Here is a 19,544-nt window from a genome sequence, read left to right as displayed (position 1 = left end):
TGTTTCACTAAATGTAAAATCAAAGTAGATGCTGCATATTTAAAGATTGGTTTGACAGACAGTGCAAATTGCCTCGGAAAGATACAAAAAATGCTGACGTTATTCTATTTATATGCACGTCCAGTATCAGTTTTGGTATTGCATCTACTCTCAAGTCACACTCTTGTTCCAAGGCCTATAATTGTCTGCCCGTGTTGTATCTTTCTGGTCTTCTCTTACTCATCCCTTTCTCAAAGATCAGTATTTAACAAGACAAATATTTGCCTTGCTCCAACTCTTGGAAAGTTTGTAAATTTCCAACATTTTGTTACTTAATCTAACAAAATGTTGGAAATTTACTAATTAGATTTTCAGTCATCAATAATCATGAAGATTACTGATGACTGTATAAAGGAAGTACGGATTTTAGCCCTAGATCCCAATCTTTGATTTATTGTACCTTGGCATTTTAGTATTGATATATTTCCTCTTGAAGCTATGCATTGTGGCTGTTTTCACAACTTCTGGCTGAAGTTCATTCAACTTGTTTACCACTATCTTTGTATATTTTTTTTTTGTTTGGTACATCTCTCTGGTCAAACTGTTTCCAACTTCACTAGTTTGCCCCCCCCCCCCTCATCAATTTTTTCCTCTCCTGGAAAAATCAAATCTACCCACATAAACTATTCCCCTGTACGTATACTGTACATACGATCAAATCGTCTTGTACAACTTCTCTCTTTTGGTTAGATTTAGCTTTCTTGGCATTTTCCCATAGCTCACATTTTATCAGTGGTAAGTTTCAATTTTATATCTTAGAATTTCATTTTGCTCTTGTTAAACATACATTGGTACCATGCTGTTGCTGCACATTCTAGAACTAGTCTAATATAGGTTATGTAAATATTTTGAGACAAATTAAATATTTGTGTTTATATGCACAAATGCCCTGTCTTATGCTTGCTAGTTTTTGTCATTAAATATGTGTGTTTATATGCACAAATGCCCAGTCTTATGCTTGCCAGTTTTTGTCATATTAAATGTGTGTGTTTATATGCACAAATGCCCAGTCTTATGCTTGCCAGTTTTTGTCATATTAAATATTTGTGTTTATATGCACAAATGCCCAGTCTTATGCTTGCCAGTTTTGCCATCACTGATGTTTTTCTTTTTAAACATGCCTCTGGTGCTAATGTTTGCAGTATATCCACACCCAGGATATTCTCCTTAACCGATTCTTGAAACTGCCGCCCTCACTGTACTGTACTATACTGTACCGAGGTTTGAGAGGGGGCATCTTCTACCCCCCCCCTCCACCTCTCAAACCTCATTACTTTCTATTAATTATGATTAAGCATCAGCAGACATTTGTTTACAAATACTAGCAGCATATAGTTGATGCCTGATGTATCAACCAGTACGTTTTTTGTTTTTTTTACCTTTCGTATGCATATGTCATATGATCTTCCTTCAGCGAGGTTATTTACATAAACAGGAACATCAGTAGTCGCAGAACTAAACCCTCAAAGACCTCACTAGCAACACCTCCCCCATCCGGATACTACACTTTTCTAACAATCCTGTTTCCCCGTTTCTCATATTTTCTAACCAAGCCCAGTCTCTTCCCATTTATTCCAGCCTGTCTTTTAGCTCATGATCATCCTTTTATTGTTGGCAAACTTTAAAGTTTTTGTTTTTCTTGTTTCTTTGGGATAATTTAGGAAAATGCAAACCACCCACCCTTCTCTTGCCTTCTGTATTTTCCATGATAGAATGTAATGAATGAATACAGAGTGAAGGTGATGGTGGTGCTTACCTATCAGTGTCTACGGGGGGTGAGATCTAGATCTTTGGGCAGCTCCAGCATGGAACTCACATCTGGTAAAGCACAAGAAGAAAATTGAGAAAGTCGAAAGGTATGCCATGACACGTACCAGAGCTTAGTGGGGCATACTATGAGAACAAACTAAGAGCCAACTTTAACAACAGTAGAATGGAGAAAGGACCCAAGGAGAATGAATGTACAAGATATTGAGGGGCACTATTTTCCCAGCAAGGGACATCATGATGGAAGGCACATTTGTGTGAACACAAATGAGCCAAAGATTTAAAGAAGTACTTGAATGGAGCGAGTGGTATACAAGTTGAATGAGCTTCAGCTAGAAGAGGTGGGATTAAGTACCATTAACAATTGTGGTTCACTTCACATCCTTAGTTGTTTTTATACAATTCAGCATTGCATTCGACTGACATCCTTGGCTGTTTAATGTAGATACTGCAGAGTAATTTAACAGATGTAACATTGCTCCTCCAAATGCCAGAGGCTGATGGGGAACAGAAATGACAATTTCAGAATTCAGTGCCCATAGAGCCTCTGTGAAGACATGTGATCATTTTCTAGATCATCCTGCCACCACCTGTCAAATCCAACACCTCAAATAAAACATTTATCATTTTATATCATGGATAAAGCAGCTACAGTAGCAAGGGAAAGAATTGCCAAGCTAATGCTGGTCAATTTAAATCACATGAAAATAGCTTGGGGGTGGGGGGTGGGGGGGGGGGGGGGGGGTGGAGTCCCTCCTTCACAATGGAGGAAAGATCAGGAAGACAAACTAAAAAGAGGAGAGGATCTTTACTAGCTGACTAGTAGTCACATCTATTATTCACTCACAGCCACAGCAGACGTTGCATCCAACTCGACACCCAGGGCATAACTCCATAACCCCACGGGATTGACGGATACCTACTACATTCACTCAAACTGAGTTGAATATTGAGAAAATTTTGAACAAATTACCACTGGAAGCTTGGGACCATTGCAATGTATTTTGTTTACACTGTTGAGCTGAAAGGAGACACGACCAAAGAAAAGAAAAAGAATGGCACAAGACTAAACACCAGCACGGTACAGCCTGCAATTAGTCCTCCAGGACTAATAGCAGGCTGTACCTCCATCAGAATGGAGGCCAAAGACTGAAAAAGATGGACAGCTAAATGCAACATTACAGTATAGCAAGTAAAAGGTAAGTACTAGGGTTAGACCAGTCACAATGGCTGCAAGAAGTTTTAATTGCTCATATTCATTATTTACAATTTTAAATGAAAAATCAGAGGAACGGACAAGTCCCAAAAATTTCAGGATAAACATGGTCTTTATTTCCAAGGGGTACAATGGAATCAATACACTATGGACTAATGTCATTAGCAAAAAATCTTTACATAGAACTGGAATGAATAATGAAGAAAAAGATGGAGCACCTAGATAACAAACCATAATAGTGGGGGCAAGAAAGACTTAAACTGAGAAAATCATCTCACAAAACTGACAATTCTAAAATAGAGCATGAAAAAAAAAAGGGGCTAAGAAGACTAGTAGAAGGCATTTGATACTGTTCCTCATGAAGGTATAAAAAAAAAAGTATACTCGTGTAACTAGCAAAAGATAATTAACTGGGTAATGGAGTAGTACCAACACCAAGATATGAAATAGAGGGCAAACAACAATAGATAAGTGTTGGCTTGGATGACCAATACTCACCTTTTCTAGAGAAATGTTGGCTATCCAAGCACATAACACTCCAAAGGATGGGCCAACACTTATCTAGAACATCCGAGACTCAAATAGCAAGCGACTCGTGGACAGGTTGGACAAGTCTGATAATGGATTGAGGATTGTTGACATGACATGTGGAACTGGCAGCTCCTGTGCACCACAGGAGCTGCCAGCTACTACTGTGACCTCTGATGGTGGTCAGCTATTACAAAGTGGTAATTGACCTAGCTTCTGGGTGAATTATTTGCAATCATTTGCTGCTTTGTTTACTCCATGAACCTTGTAGTTGTTTTCCTTAACTTCATTTATGGGCGATTGTTTCTAAAGTGAGAATGATCATGACCCCTGCTCACTGTGTCTTTGTGAGAGCCAGGTTTTCCCTCTGGTCTCCAATGGGCTTTCAAAGACAGCAAAGAACCAGTATGTGAAGTTATCTCTCAGTGTGGCTAGCTAGCAGTAGCAGCCACTATTTGACCCCGCCAAAAAGATCCGAATCAAAAGATAACTGCAAAAAAAATAAATAAAAAAATTGGTATTCATAATTCCAGCACTAACCCCAGAAGCTGGCAAACGTGATAACATCATATGCACACGGGAAGCTAAAAATTTAAAAACGATATTTAGAAATCTAAACAATGCCTTAGGTTGTGTAAATTTTTTTGCACATTATACTGTGTAATTTAACATCAGAATACGCAGCACCAGCATATAATTCGTAACTTCTTTAAACACAAAGAATTTAAAAATACCTACGATTACAACAATGATATGAAATAAGGAATAAGATATGAAAATATTTTTAAGAGAACCCAATCTAACAACCCTACATACGAGGAGGAGCAGAAGAGGACATAACATACAAGATACTGAGGGGAGTAAACACTACTGCAAGAGAATCCTTGTTCTTTATTGCTTAGTGTTGTACTAGTGTTTATCCACATTCCACCTATATCAAAGGAAAGGCAACAACAGAAATTTGAGAAAGAGAGACTGAAGTACACACACCCCCAACATGAGAACCGGAACCTTGCACAACAATAAAACTGAATAAATTAATCTGGCAAATGTAATAACACAGCTTTGGACCTTAAATAAGGTCTCATTAGATACCATTAACACAGTCTACATACAAGGAAGTTGGGAGGAATAAAAACACAAGGTGCAACAGATATGAGACAGGGCTCTAGAGCAGGATCTTGCACGCTACAACAAGACAAGTGTCTAGTATTAAGACAACTTGGCCAAGACGGCAATAAAACTCTCTAAAATTGTCCACTTTAATAATAATAATAATAATAATAAAAATACTGTAATAATAATTTATTTACAAGGTACAATGGGTTGGTGAGTGATATTTTTTACATTCTAATTACTCTAATTTTTACTCTATTAAAATTTAGAGTGATATTTTTACATTCTTGCAAAGCCACTAATACATATAGCGTTTCGGGCAGAAACTTACTCTCATGTGCATTTACAATTCTACACGTGTATAATTTTTCAATAGTAAAATTACTCTCAAAATGGCTTTCAAGGAGTGCTGAACTGCCCAATATAAAATGGAAAGTTTGGGTTATGATCATACTGTATACAGGAAGCACTCAATTTTCTCAAGGGTTATTTTCCTATAAGTCACGCAAAACTAAAGCCATAAAAAAATTTATATATGTCTTCCAGAGGCATCAAAGGCCACTTATCTCTACTTAATAAAACATTAATATTTAGTGCTCGCTCTACTTTCCAGCTATAAATACAGAACACAATGAACTCTGGAATGGCTGATGTACAATAATGCAAGAATATATGTAATGAGAGACTGTGGCATGCAGAATAAAAAAAAAAACTGTGGTATGCATGTCCACCAACAGGTCATCTAATAATCCGTACTAAGCCTGTATAATGTTGAAATGCACCAATACCTGGAGTTCTGGGAATTCTTCAAATTCTAACTTGGTCCAAAAGACCGTTTGGAACATCTCGCAAATAAAGTTCTGCCTATATTGTTTGTTTTATTGTCAATACGATGAAGTGTTAAGATTTTAACAGAAACAAAGACAAACCCCATGGAACATTTATATAATTAAACAAAATAGCCAGTTAGGCATTCTTGAAATATTGTACCAAAACAGAAAAAATTATAATTACCCAAAAGATGAAGAATATTCAAGATATTGTACACAAACCTTGCTGAAAAATAAATTAATCAAGCTTTCTTTCCACACTTCAACTCACTTTATAACACTTCTACAGACTACCATACAACAGTAGGTGGAATTTCTCTTAACATATAATGGTATCAGACTAGATGTATTTGGTTACTTGTACTTGAAAGTGTACAAGGTTATGCAAGTTAAATAAAAGAGAACAAATAAATCTGCACTTAATGAAAATATGTGACCAACATACCTTCGTAAGAATTGGCTGGTAGAACTGTCGTCTTGAGTTTGGTCTTGGAAGATAGAGTGGTGAGGCGCCGGTTGGAGGGAGAAATGGAGACTCCCTGTATAAATCAGAAGCTAGTGTGTTCCAGTACTCGAGGCAAATTTTAAATATTTCTGTGTCGTCTACTTCAGATATCAATACCAGGTACTGCAAAGCCTAAATAAAAATAAAAAATAAAAACAATGAACACTTGTAACAAATAAGTTATAAAAGTTTTCAGCATCTAGTCGACCATATTTCACAGAGTATAATGTTCAACTTATTGTTTGAACTACAGTACTGTAGCTTATGACTGTAATTCCCATGAAGAATAATACAATCTATCACAGCTAAATGAAGAAGTCATCCCCAGTAACCTACATCAGACATCACTTGCAAGGCAAACCAATACTTGTATAAAGCTTTTTAAACAAAAATAGCCCCTATCATATGTCTATACATCTTTACAATAAAGACAACGCTCAGCTCTTGGGGCTCACTTCACTTTTGGTTATTTATTTTAACACTACTCTCAATTTCCTATATATCTTATTTTATCTTCTTACAAAGATTACAATAGATTTAAGAGTCCATAAGTAGTTCAACACATGGGACAACTTTACTGAAGGCAACACCTGATCCATAAACATTTATCCACCACTGAAGCAAAATTGAAATGAGAAACACTGTACATCGGCCAAAGGCTTAGTTAGGCCTCTTGCAGGAATATCCCTGCAAGGAAGAGAAAACAAAAAAAGTGTACTGAACTGGTCTGAACTACATTGTTATACTTAGCTGAAACAGTTTGTCCTTAACCACTTTATCTCCAAGGATCTTTCATTTAATGTAATAATCATATCTTCTGGATCTTATCAAGTTTCTATAGATTCAATCCCCTTTTTTAGCCTGTTAAGCTTGGGTGTCTATCAGTACCATCCTTATTGAAAATCACTGAGACCACTGAATGTTTTTTTTTCACTATCCAGGCTGGTCTAACATTGGTCATATATTATGTTCAATCAACACAGGAACAGCAGCCTTAACCTAATCTTATTATTTAGAGATTATCCTGAATATTGCCAATAAATGACATGACATATTAGCATATATTTCATAAGACAATTCACCAATATAGTAATACTCACCTTAAGTAAAGCATCACTAAGTTGTTTTCTTTCCACTAATGAGCCTCGTTCCTTGAGGAAGGTACATAAGAATAAGGCCAGGTTTTGAATAAACTGCTGCTCTGCATCTTGGCCATTTGCATATGCATCTCTGATATTTGTTTCTAATGGCAGCATCTGGAAGTGAAATGTATTTAAGCACACAGAAAATTCATCATTATAACAATAATTGTTGGACAAATTATTTTAAGTTTGTAATATTTCCAATGTTCTAAACAGAGATTACACCCCATGTTAGCTCATAAAAGCAATGAGCATTTCTATGATTAAATTTATAATGCATATGTTCCAACCGCAGTGGCTTGAATGTAACTCATTCCTTGTAAGGGGATTGCCTGTACTTACTGGAATATATGGGGACTGAAGTCTATTTTCTTGAAACCACCACCTAATCTGGTGCACTTTTAATCTCTTGACATTTGAATTCTGAGATGCACTTGCAGTCAAGGTTGTGAAGGGATTTTTGTTACCCTCTATTTTCAACTTCTAGTTTCCCTTAATTTAACCCTAAGACAGAGGTTATCATGTGTTGATTTGGTAGGAATGCGGCTATCATCACATGACGGTTTAAAGTTATTGTCTGGGCTTTACACATATGATGCAAATAAGGATATAATAGCTCTTTGTGCACATATTGGAGTTTAATCTTCTAGTAATGATGGACATAATGATGAATAATGGACAAGATAGAGCTATTTCCCCCACCCCCCGTTACAGTAATGGAGTATACCAAGTAAACCAATCATCAATTGAAAGATTATCCTCATGCATTATGTGATTTATCAAGTTATTCAACACACGTACTCTTGTAAATAAAGAGAAACCAGTGATAAACAATCGCGTGAAACATCTGAGGATAACACAAGGAGTCGTGTCTCTCATACCTCAGTGTCAGCAAAGTCGGGCATTGTGGGTTGACAAGCCAGATCCCATAGCCAGTCCACCTTTCAGAGTGCCTCCACCCAGTAGAAAGATATTCACATTTTCATTTCTTTTTTTTTTTTACATTTAGCATACAAATTAATAATTCTTTAATTAAATTTTAGCTTATTTTATTTTTTTTGCATAAGTAATGACCATTTTGCTATTGCTGCTGTCCAAGGGTTAAATTGGTCTTCTAGCTTGTCTATTCCCTCAATATTTTGTACAAAGTGATCATACCTTGTCTGCTCCTCCTAATCTCCTTAAGTCGTTAGATTACATTTCCTATACGTACTTAGTTGAAAAGATGACTTGATTCAGGTACTAGCTTTGCTGCAAACTTTGGTATTATTTTTTAATCTTTACATGATACTGATCCCATCTTCATGCTATATATTCTACTACAGGTCCTCGGTTTAGTAAATTGTCATGAATGTCATTGCTAAGATCATTGTTTTCAGTATAGTGCCAATGTTATCCCATGATTAGCAAGAATTGGTGCTGAATTTATACCAATATCCACTCTTAGGTTTTCTTTTTCTCCCTGTATAGGTGGAAAGAGGGGGTAGACAGGAGCTTTCACTTGTTGATGCAACTGAATGGAGTCGAGTTTACAATTTACAAAAATGCTCTCAAGCTAAATAAAATAATTGACACAGGACTTCACTGGTCAATAATGCAAAGAAACTTGGTTTTACAAAATCTGGCAAAGATTTAGCCCCTTTATGGTCTTTCTTCTTACAGTGATTCCAGAGCTAATGCACTCAGGGTCTCCCTCAGGATGGGGAAAACCTACCGTCTTCCCCATCCAGATACTGTGAAAACCAGATAGTTTTTTTGCCATTTTCTTACTTTTGCAAGCAAAAATAAATGCATATTTATAAAAAAAATTGCAGAAACATGTCAGCTACATGCTGATAGTAATGGCAATATGACCATTCAAGATATCATGCAGAATGGGGGGAATTGTCATTAGATTACATTACTCATCAACTGCAATAATACTTTTGTTCTTAAATGAAAATACTAAAGATATCCTTAATTGTGGTATGCCTAAGCTTTTTGTCTTGAATGCAGTCTATATAGGTTGCAAATGTTTATTTAATTTAATAAAGTTAAGCCATTCTCATTATCCAACATATAGTAGTTTCCTGACCTCCTGCAGCTGTGTAATAGTCTGGGAGAACATCATTATGTAGGATTCATCGTAAGAAGGTACAGCAACACCAGCTATCTCCGTCAGACATTTTAGTGTCACATTCCGAAACAGTGGCAGGCCTAAAAACTGAAAGGTAATATTGAATGCATCAGTAATGTGCCAATGACAAAACATAACTAAATAAATCACACACAGAGATCACACTAACGTGATGCATCAAATGAACAAATCCACAAGGGCCGTGATGAGGATTCGAACCTACGTCCGGGAGCATCCCAGACACTGCCTTAATTGACTGAGCTACGACAGGGAAAAGGGTTGAAACCAAAGTTTTCTTCGGTTTCAACCCTTTTACCCTGTCGTAGGTCAGTCAATTAAGGCAGTGTCTGTGACGCTCCCGGACGCAGGTTCGAATCCTCGTCACGGCCCTTGTGGATTTGTTCATAACTAAATAAACTTTTATCAAGGATACAGTAACTATGATTAACAGAAGAAGAACATTTAAGTATAATCAATGATTCAGAAATCTATTGTACATCACAATAGTCACTATAAATTCTGTATTACCTTGTATATGAGAGTACTGATAAGCTTGGTCTCAAAAATATAACCGAGAGGAATCCAGTTGAGAAACCTGAGGAGAGTTTCAAGTGTGGCACTAACAAGCGTTGGGTTCTGGGAGTTTTCCTGCAATAAAAAAATGTACAGTATCTAAAAGGTATTTGCTCTACGTAGATATTAATAAATTATGTAGTTTGTCTTGGCTAACTTCCCAGTTAAAATGTCAAATGTGACAGCAACATGAATAATTCACATGGTAGTTACAATGCATTAGAGAATTTATAACATCAGAGCTGTTAAGAGTTGAGAAAAATTCATTAGCATTATAGTCCAGACAATCTAGAGCAAATATCCCTTTAACCTGGGCAAAATTGCTTCAGAAGCTTACTAAACTATTTCCAGCTCAGGAACCATTGCTGAATAACATATCCAAAATCAGAGTCAGATCCTGGGAACTCCCCCAAAATTGATTTCAATATGCCAGACTGGCTATTTTTTTACAAAATACAATAAATATAATTTACACATTGTAAAGAGAGACAATGTTAACAAGTAAAATAGTTATTATTTCCATATATTTCTTTTAAACATTGCAACACTGATATTTTGCGTTTTATTTCCGTGTTTCAACAAAAGTCCGCCTTCAAGAATGCAAACCTCTGAAGATTTGCGAATGATTTGCAAGGTGAAACTGAACAGTAAACAGGAGATGGTTAACATTTTGCAAAAAGAAGCAGATGATATAAATGAGGTCAACTGTACCCATAGAAGCGATGTTCTTACAACAGCTAAAATAAGTGTTCATGTTAGAAAAAGTTAACAGATAAGATGACCATTTGAATACAGAAATGGCAATACTGTACAGCCAAAGCATTACCAGGGAAAAATTCTTGTTTAAATGAAGATGCAGTTAGTGCCTAACACTTTTGTGATACCTTTGTGGACATCTAAAAAAAAAAAAAAAAAAGGCATGTGAAAGCAGACTTTCAAAGTTCTGCAAACCCATAAAAAGGTGCAGTGAAAGTCACTGTGATGATTGGTTGTTTAAGGTAAGATGTCGTATGGAGTATTATTTGCCGGATTTTCATGCTGCCGATTCCTTTCCGCTGAACAGAGTTCATAGAAAGACCATGTAATGAAGAGCAATACTAAGCATTCCTTCAGACATGTACTCACCTGGATGAGACTGATGAAAAACAACTGCTGATTAGATTTAATTTCCAAAATCCATGGTATCTTGAAAGAAATCAGAGCTCTATCTACAAACATAGGCACATGAAGAGAAGCTTTCAGAACATTAAGGATTTAAGGAGAATATCAGTGTTGGGTGAATGAGTGAATATCAGGTGTTCTAACACTATGGATGACTGCTAATGATATTCTTCGAACTTACAACCAAAAGTCGATAAATTGATATTGAGCTACAGAAGATTTACCTAGAAGCTGCTGCTGCTAAAATGAGTAAACAGCAAACTTCTATGCTGATTTCATTCTGAAAGCCTAAGGAAAAGCTACCATTGTTTTTTATGGCTGCAGCAGGTCTTATGATCAAGGACATGGCCCACAGAAGACAGCACCAAGACAAGCAGAAATGTGAATCTCAAGTCAAGAAGTTTATTGGCAGAAAGCAACACTTCCTGGCAAATGGAAACAAGCAAGCAATGATATTCCTCATAGGCGATATGTTGAGGAAGCACAGGTGTACTGTGCGCAACAGTACACCAGGTCTGAATGCAACTAGCTTGGACTATTGCCTAAATAGTTAGAATGTTCAAATGCCACATTTTCTTAAATATAAGCCACACCCAGTTTAAACCAACTGTAAAAGTTTTTGAACATTTCACATAAATATTTGTGTACATAAATCATTGTACCAAGCTGTGCATTTCAAATGAAGTAGATAAGTAACACGCTCTACAATAACTACAGGAAGCCCTTGCCCTGCATGGTATCAGAGGAAGCACACTTATGATATGCTGTTAAGCACTTTCATACCAAGTTTGGAAAGTTTCATACCAAGTTTTTTGGGAATTTTTACACAGATTAGCCACAAATTACTGGATGATTTACAGGTTTGCCACATCATCATCAGTGTGTTTATTTTACAAACTAATTTATATTCTTATATCAATATCTTCCCAAGCATTTTGGACATGGTTATGCACACAGAACTGTATCTGTGACTGGAAAGTGGATGGAAAACTTATTATTATTCAAGCAGGAGTTTTACAGAGAAAAAAAAAAGTGGGAAAAGGTGGACAATTAGAAGACAGGAATAACCTAATTTTAACCTAATCATTTAACCTAATTAAACATGTATACTGAACCTTTTTAAACTACAATAAAAAAACTTAACAGAACATTAGATAAGAATTCAGTCTTGACTCACCATAACAAAAAGACAAAGAAGAAAAACTTGTTGAAATTCTGAGCACATTGTATCCTTTAAGTGTTTTGCCTTAGTCTGGGTCATTTGTCCTGTTGAGAAATCAAATACTTCCTCGGACAGCAATTTCAATATCACCATATTGTTCTGGCACATAGATTCATTAGTTTTACTTGCCCCAACTATGTCAGGAATAAACGACTGCCAATTTTTGGGCCATTCACGCTTCAGGATCTGTTTTAAAGAAAAATGTTGGTAAATTTAGAAACATTTCCAGAGAAATACTCATGGAAAAGAATCAGTCAATATTCATTTGATATAATCACAATATCATCAATAACCCATTTCTAACTTTCTTTATTGGGGAGGCATTTGCCTGGAGAAAATAGAAGAGCAAAATAGGAAAAGAAGATAAAAGATATTCATAGTGACACCCATCCACACACCATACCTTCCATACTAAACAGCATCCTGGAGAACCAGCAACACACTCCAGCAAATCATCCACAGCAGCATCTCCACCGCTTCATAAGACTAGGTGTAAAGTGCTCCTCATGAGTTGTAATATACAAACATATCACTCAATCATTCCCTTCTTAACTTGCTTCCACCAACCTTTGTTCCCTACCACATCTCATCCACTGCTCCCACACTACAGTATATATATACTTCCTCTCACACTCACTACTGTATATCTGCCCATCATTCCTTTTCTCTCATACTCTAATAGACTACAAGATTACATTTACTTACCAATCCCTTGAATATTAAAAAACATGCATCTTTTCAAACATTTAAGCATAGAAATTATCAGCGTCTACACTCCGCACCATTCCATGATCACTAATTATTTAATCTTTCAACACCACACAATTCTCAGATAGTCCATTTCCATTGTTCTAACTCAATTTGCCATGATCATACCATACCAATATTGCACATCTGTACATAAGAAATGGCACTAGAAATCCTCCATGCAGTGTTTCATTTATATCACTTCCTGTTTTCTTTTTAACAAGAGCTTCAATTGTGTCATTCACTTTCCTTCTCATATTCTCAACTTGGCTTCAGCCATTTCATCGAGTCAATCACATAACCCAGCTTCCAGCACTTTCCTATTCAATTAAGGTGTTACAATTTTCTATCTGTTCATTATCACTACTTTTACTTACATTCACTCTTATCATTATCCTTTCAAGGCACATCCTTAAGGCCTCAAACTAATATACATACAGTATATCTCAATCTGCGATGAGAACCGAGTCATCTGCATACGTCAGATTTGATATACTGAACTCCATCCGTATATAAACATTGAAAAACTTGGGAAGCATTGCTACAAGCGTGTACTTTTACACTTATTTTATGCAGTATATGCCATTTATATTATATATGCCACAATAAATCCAAAAATGTCTAATAAAATTATTAGCTCCAGTACAAGTACAAACATATAATACTAACCTGTACAAGAATCATATTCAGCTTATTCAAATAAACCTTCTCTCTATCAAGGGATTCTGGTGTGCTGGATAGTTTGATAATAACATTGACTATGTACTTCTTGATACCTGTAAAAATATAAGTCATATATTCCTAGTGTTAGCAAATTAATAAAAACAAACAGGTTGTTGCATGTTTTAAGCAAATTTCTCAACGACTATTTTTCCCACTCGACAAGCAAACTTGATACATTCCTCTCCTGTTAAGACATAAAAGTGCAAACAGTAGATAGCAATTACAGTATATGCACCAGTTAAGATTGCTTTTATTTGATGGTAATAAAAAAAGAACAGCGTTGAATGTAATAAAATGCCAATTTCTGGGCGAGCCCCGGAGGTGCCCTGGGGATATCGGGCTAAACTGTAATACATTAGACCTGGGCATTAGTCTATCGAGTTCAGCTTACCGGGGACCACAAGTCAGACCAATGCAAAAAAATGCCGATGGGAGGGGGAGAGGGTTTCCAGGGAGCCTCTGGGGCTCACCCAGAAAATAGCGTTTCATTACATTCAACGCTGGTTTTCTGTGGAGAGCTCCTACAGCTTCCTGGAGCTATATAACCAAAGATAAGGAAAAGAGGGACTTACCCGGGAAGCAGCCACCACACACTCCTCAATGTGAAGTAGACAACTAGCTGCATCCTGTGACCCAAATCAACATAGGAACGCCCAGAAGCAGGAACGTTAACGGGCGGCCAGGACCCTGTTCAATTTCCAAAATCCCCGTGCCCGAATATCAGCCCAGGACATGTTGCCAAACACAGCAGCCAATACAGCAAACTTCCTAACGTCATGGGCACAAGGATAGACTGCAGGCTGGCTAGACTTAATAACCATACAGACTATCTGGAAGACTCGAGCCACGGAACAGGGAATGAGGGAAACTGGATATAACCCAAAGTATATCCCCAACCACAGAAGCCGAAACGCACCTATAACGGCGAAGAGCCACAACCAGACAACACATGATGCACCCCCAGCCTAACCAACCAAGCATCAATGACCCAAGGGTCCCTCCGGTACGCCACGGTCTCTTTCTTCGCCAGAAAAGAAGGAGATGGCTGCAACAGAACAAACCGACTATCAGGACCAAAAGAGCAGAAACTCTTGAGCTGGAAGAGAGCACGAAGCTCACTGACCCGACCCCCAAAGACTAATACCAGCAGAAACGAGCCTTGGAAAAACCATCTTGAAGCGACATCCACCCCAAACGCAAGCTGGAGCGGCTACGCCACCGCCGCACGATATGAGGTGACAGTATTAGGCATCAAATGACTGTCCTGAAAAAGCCAAGATAGAAAGGACAAGACAACCCGATCAGAAATATAAGACAACCTACAAATAGAGAGAAAATGACTGAAAGAACGCCAGGAAACTTCATACTGTCGCCGAAAAGAAGCTCTCAGGTAGCATACCATCAACAAAGCCACTTGATCACCATACAAATGGTGATACACCCGTGTCAAAAAAGACCAGACACGAAGAGTGGAGGAAACGACCGAGCCAGCCGTGTACCGGACTGGTCTGACCTGCTGGAAGAGGTAGAGCCGCGGAAAATGCCCCGGGTTCGCACACCAAGCAAGCAGCACCTGGAACCAAGGCTGGGCTGGCCACCAAGGGGCCACGAGGAATACACTCCCTGGGCAGGACTCCAAGCCAGAACCCGAAGCAACAGCTGGAGGGAAAGAGGTACAGGTAACCCCACCTCGACCAGTCCTGCCAAAAGACGTCCACCGGGACAGCCTCACAGTTGGGGAAGGGTGCCACATAGACCGGGAGACACCAAAACCACACTGACGCGAAGAGGTCCACATCCGGGAGTCCGTTCGTCTGGCAGAGACAACAGAAGGAGTCGGTGTCGACCATCCATTCCATGGACAGGGGAATGAACTGAGACTGGCCGTCCGCCAGGACGTTGGACACTCCACGAATATGAACCGCACGGAACGCCAAACCCTGAGAAGCCAGCAGACGAATAACTCAAAGCGACCAGCCCCAAAGGGGCAAGGACCAAAGGGAACCCTCACGGTTCAGGGAATGAACCACCGGAGAACAGTCCAAATGGAGCCGGATGGTCCAACCCCGAGCAACCCGAACCATCCGAAGCAATCGCCAAACCGGCGCAAACTCCCACACTGTGCTGTGAGCCCGACGGACCCCATCGCTCCTGGCTGGCCTGGTGAGCACCGGTCACAATGCCTTAGCCAAGAAATGACGCGTCCGTGAACACATTGAGCGAGGGCTCGTGTAGGCACCAAGACACTGAACCCCGAAAGTCCCGAAGAGGAAGTCGGCAACATAGCAATCTAAACAAGGCCCCCAGAGTATGAACCCAGCAATCGCTAGAGAAGCGGAAGGGGCATCTTTGAAGGAACCAGAACAGATGCCGAAGCCAAACCCATCTCAGCAGAAAGTCCAGCATGGCAAATCGCCCACGAACCGTGGGACCAATTGCGAGACCCCCACCCCAACGCCCCCTCAACGGGGTGAACCGCAAAAGGGTCATTGCCCCTTACAAGAATCCAGCTGACGAACAGAGTGATCATCGCGCTGACCAGACGACGCTGGCTCCGGAGGCAACGTTGGCTCAGAAGCTGGCACCAATGCCCAACCTCAACCAGTGGAACCCCCAAGCCGACACGACCCTTCTGAGAAGGCCGAAAACGGCCACCCTGGAGAACCAACAAGTCCGAGATAAGACGACAACTAGACGAGACCGCCTCCAGAAACTGCGTGACCTCAGATTCCGCAAACAGCAACAGACAAAGCGGCGACAGAAACCTAAGAGCCAGGGCTCAAGCCGATTCCAAAGAGCGCAAGCACAGCCTGATGGCATGCGAGGCGAGAAGTAAAGAACAGACACCGCCTCCTTCACAATAGGCGCAAACAGCTTCAACAGCGCAGCTGACGCCCAAGCCACCGATGACAGCACACCAGACGATGGCCTGGTACTCAACGCCACCACATTCTCCTCAAGCCAGGCCGAAGACAGCTCAAGAAGGGAAATGAGGCACACGGCCGAAGACAGCTCGAGAAGGAAAAAGAAGCACAAGAATGAAGCCAATTCCCCAAGGGCGCACAAATCCTAAGCAACCAAGGACGCCAAAAGGGTAGGAACCTGCACGTGCAGCTGCACAAGGCCAACATCCCAAGAAAGCACAGGGGGCGAACAAGCGTGTATTAAGGCGCTCAAACTCGCCCCACAGGTAAACCTACAAAATGGAAAAAGTTTCTCGCCACTCAAGCGTGTGGGTTCAACAGAACCCATGCCACGCCCCCAACGAAAAGAATGGGCAGTCTGCCAGCCAGGAAGACTCCAGAACCTCCAAATGCACCCAATACAGGGAAAAAGAACTGTACTCAAATAAGGATGGATCCATCATAGGGGTGGAATCCAGGTCTCGGCAAGAGCCTCCCGAACCTCCCTAGGGGAGATACGAGAGGAAGAAATCCTCCGGAAGGACGAGGCCAAGGAACCAAAGGAAGCCCGGAACCGAATCCAGGGAGGAGCCGACCCCAAATCACACTCACACAGGGAAAGGGGGGTAAGAAAACCCCTCCCCCTGCAACAAGCCCCACGAAGAGGACAGCAACACCAAAGCAGGATCAAAAGGAGCCCAAGGCCCAAAGGTTGACTCCTCCCCATACCTGGGAATCCCTAAGTTGGAACCCGAGGTGAAAAACCAACCTAGCACGTTGCAGCAACCTGAACCTAGCATGCAATACGCATATTGCCTGTACCCTAACAATAATGTCATCAGAATAGTATTGGAGAACAAGCAGAGAACACGACTTGCAAGATTGAGTCAAAGGTTTGTCGACCCGACAGGCAGCATGACGGAGGCAAAAGAGGTGACTGTCACCCTGAGATGAGGGCGCACAGCAACCTTTGAACCGGCACGAGGCGGGCCGGAACTCTGATACCACATACTCAGATCACAAACTCATTGAAGTGCAAACGACCATCAATACTCAGAATAGACCTAAAACGTTGATAAAGCGAGAGGGGCTATTCAGTAAATTCAATTTTAATAATAAAAGGATAGACTGGGAGATAATAAACAGGGAACTTACAAACATTCCATGGGGAACTGTTCTAAATAATACAAGTCCTACAGAAGGAATAGAAAAACTTACTTCAGAAGCGTATCAAGTCTGTCTGAAACATGTTCCTTTGAGGAAAGCCAGAAAGAGATCTAACGTAGAAAGAGAACGCAGACGACACTATAAACGCAGGAAAAAAATAACGGAACTGCTTATGCAGACACGAATTTCCCGTCAAAGAAGGAATAATTTAAATAGGGAGATTGAAGAAATCGAGCGGAAATTGAAACACTCATATGAAACTGAAGAAAGGCAGTTAGAACAGAAAGCAATTCAGGAAATAAAGAAAAATCCAAAATATTTCTTCTCATATGCGAAATCAAAAGCAAAAAACCACTGCCAGTATTGGACCTATTCGTACAAGTGAAGGTTCATACACGGAGGATGACAAAGAAATTAGTGAAATCCTAAAAAAGCAGTATGAGGACATGTTTAGCACTCCAATAAACAACATGAAGGTGGAAGATCCAGACATTTTCTTTATGCGGGATATTCAAACCCCGGTAAATATAACTGATATAAACACGAGCGCACTAAATTTTGAAAAAGAAATTGAAAACATGCCCATGCACTCGGCCCCAGGTCCAGACTCATGGAATTCAATATTTATAAAGAAATGCAAAGTGCCGGTAGCACAGGCACTCAGTATAGTGTGGAGGAAGAGCTTGGACACGGGGGAGATACCAGATGCACTTAAAGTAGCAGACATAGCCCCTCTACACAAGGGAGGGAGCAAAGCATTGGCAAAAAATTATAGACCAGTTGCACTAACATCGCACATCATAAAAGTATTTGAGAGAGTGATTAGGAGTCAGGTCACCAATTTCATGGAGACCAATGACCTTCATAACCCAGGCCAACATGGATTTCGAGCGGGAAGATCGTGCCTCTCACAGCTACTTGAGCACTACGACAAAGTCACTGAGGCATTAGAAGAGAAACAGAATGCTGATGTGATATACACGGACTTCGCAAAGGCCTTCGATAAATGTGACCATGGCGTGATAGCACACAAAATGAAGTCAATGGGAATAACCGGTAAAGTAGGACGCTGGATACTCAGTTTTCTGTCAAACAGGACTCAGCGAGTAACTGTCAACCATATAAAATCTAGTCCAAGTGCAGTGAAAAGCTCTGTACCTCAGGGTACAGTCCTTGCACCACTGCTTTTCCTTATTCTCATATCAGATATAGACAAAAATACAAGTCACAGCTTCGTATCATCCTTTGCAGATGACACAAAAATCAGTATGAAAATTACCTCGGCTGAGGACATTGAAAAACTTCAAGCTGATATTAATAAAGTTTTCGACTGGGCATCAGAAAATAACATGATGTTTAACAGTGATAAATTCCAGGTACTCAGGTACGGTAAAAATGAGGACCTTAAACATAATACAGAGTACAAAACACAATCAAATGTACCCATAGTAGGAAAACAGCATGTAAAGGATTTGGGAATAATAATGTCGGACGACCTAACGTTTAAGGAGCATAACCAAGCAAATATTGCGACAGCCAGAAAAATGATAGGATGGATTACGAGAACTTTCAAATCCAGGGATCCCATCACAATGGTTGTACTCTTCAAGGCACTTGTGTTGTCCCGTCTTGAGTACTGCTCAGTACTCACTTCCCCCTTCAAAGCAGGAGAGATTGCTGAAATAGAGGGAATACAGAGAACATATACGGCACGCATAGACGCAATAAAGCACCTAAATTATTGGGATCGTCTCAAAGCCATCCAAATGTACTCACTAGAAAGAAGACG

General features: G+C 39.7%; 1 protein-coding gene across 2 annotated transcripts in view; it reads right to left on the bottom strand.

The window, feature by feature from the left end:
* Nucleotides 1-19,544, bottom strand: part of emb (exportin-1 emb) — a 53,999-nt gene that overhangs the window by 17,359 nt on the left and 17,096 nt on the right. For both annotated transcript variants that reach the window (XM_045749365.2, XM_045749364.2), the window contains exons 4-9: nt 13,632-13,738; nt 12,171-12,401; nt 9,788-9,907; nt 9,218-9,346; nt 7,102-7,257; nt 5,942-6,133 (exon numbers count right to left, since the gene is read on the bottom strand). In XM_045749365.2, coding sequence (XP_045605321.1) covers nt 5,942-6,133; nt 7,102-7,257; nt 9,218-9,346; nt 9,788-9,907; nt 12,171-12,401; nt 13,632-13,738 — 935 coding nt within the window. The remainder of the gene's footprint in view (nt 1-5,941; nt 6,134-7,101; nt 7,258-9,217; nt 9,347-9,787; nt 9,908-12,170; nt 12,402-13,631; nt 13,739-19,544) is intronic.

The sequence above is a fragment of the Procambarus clarkii genome, chromosome 27, assembly GCF_040958095.1.
Source record: "Procambarus clarkii isolate CNS0578487 chromosome 27, FALCON_Pclarkii_2.0, whole genome shotgun sequence".
Classification (NCBI taxonomy): Eukaryota; Metazoa; Arthropoda; class Malacostraca; order Decapoda; family Cambaridae; genus Procambarus; species Procambarus clarkii.
The sequence above is the reverse complement of the archived record's forward strand: the minus strand, read 5'-3'. Positions and strand labels throughout refer to the sequence as shown.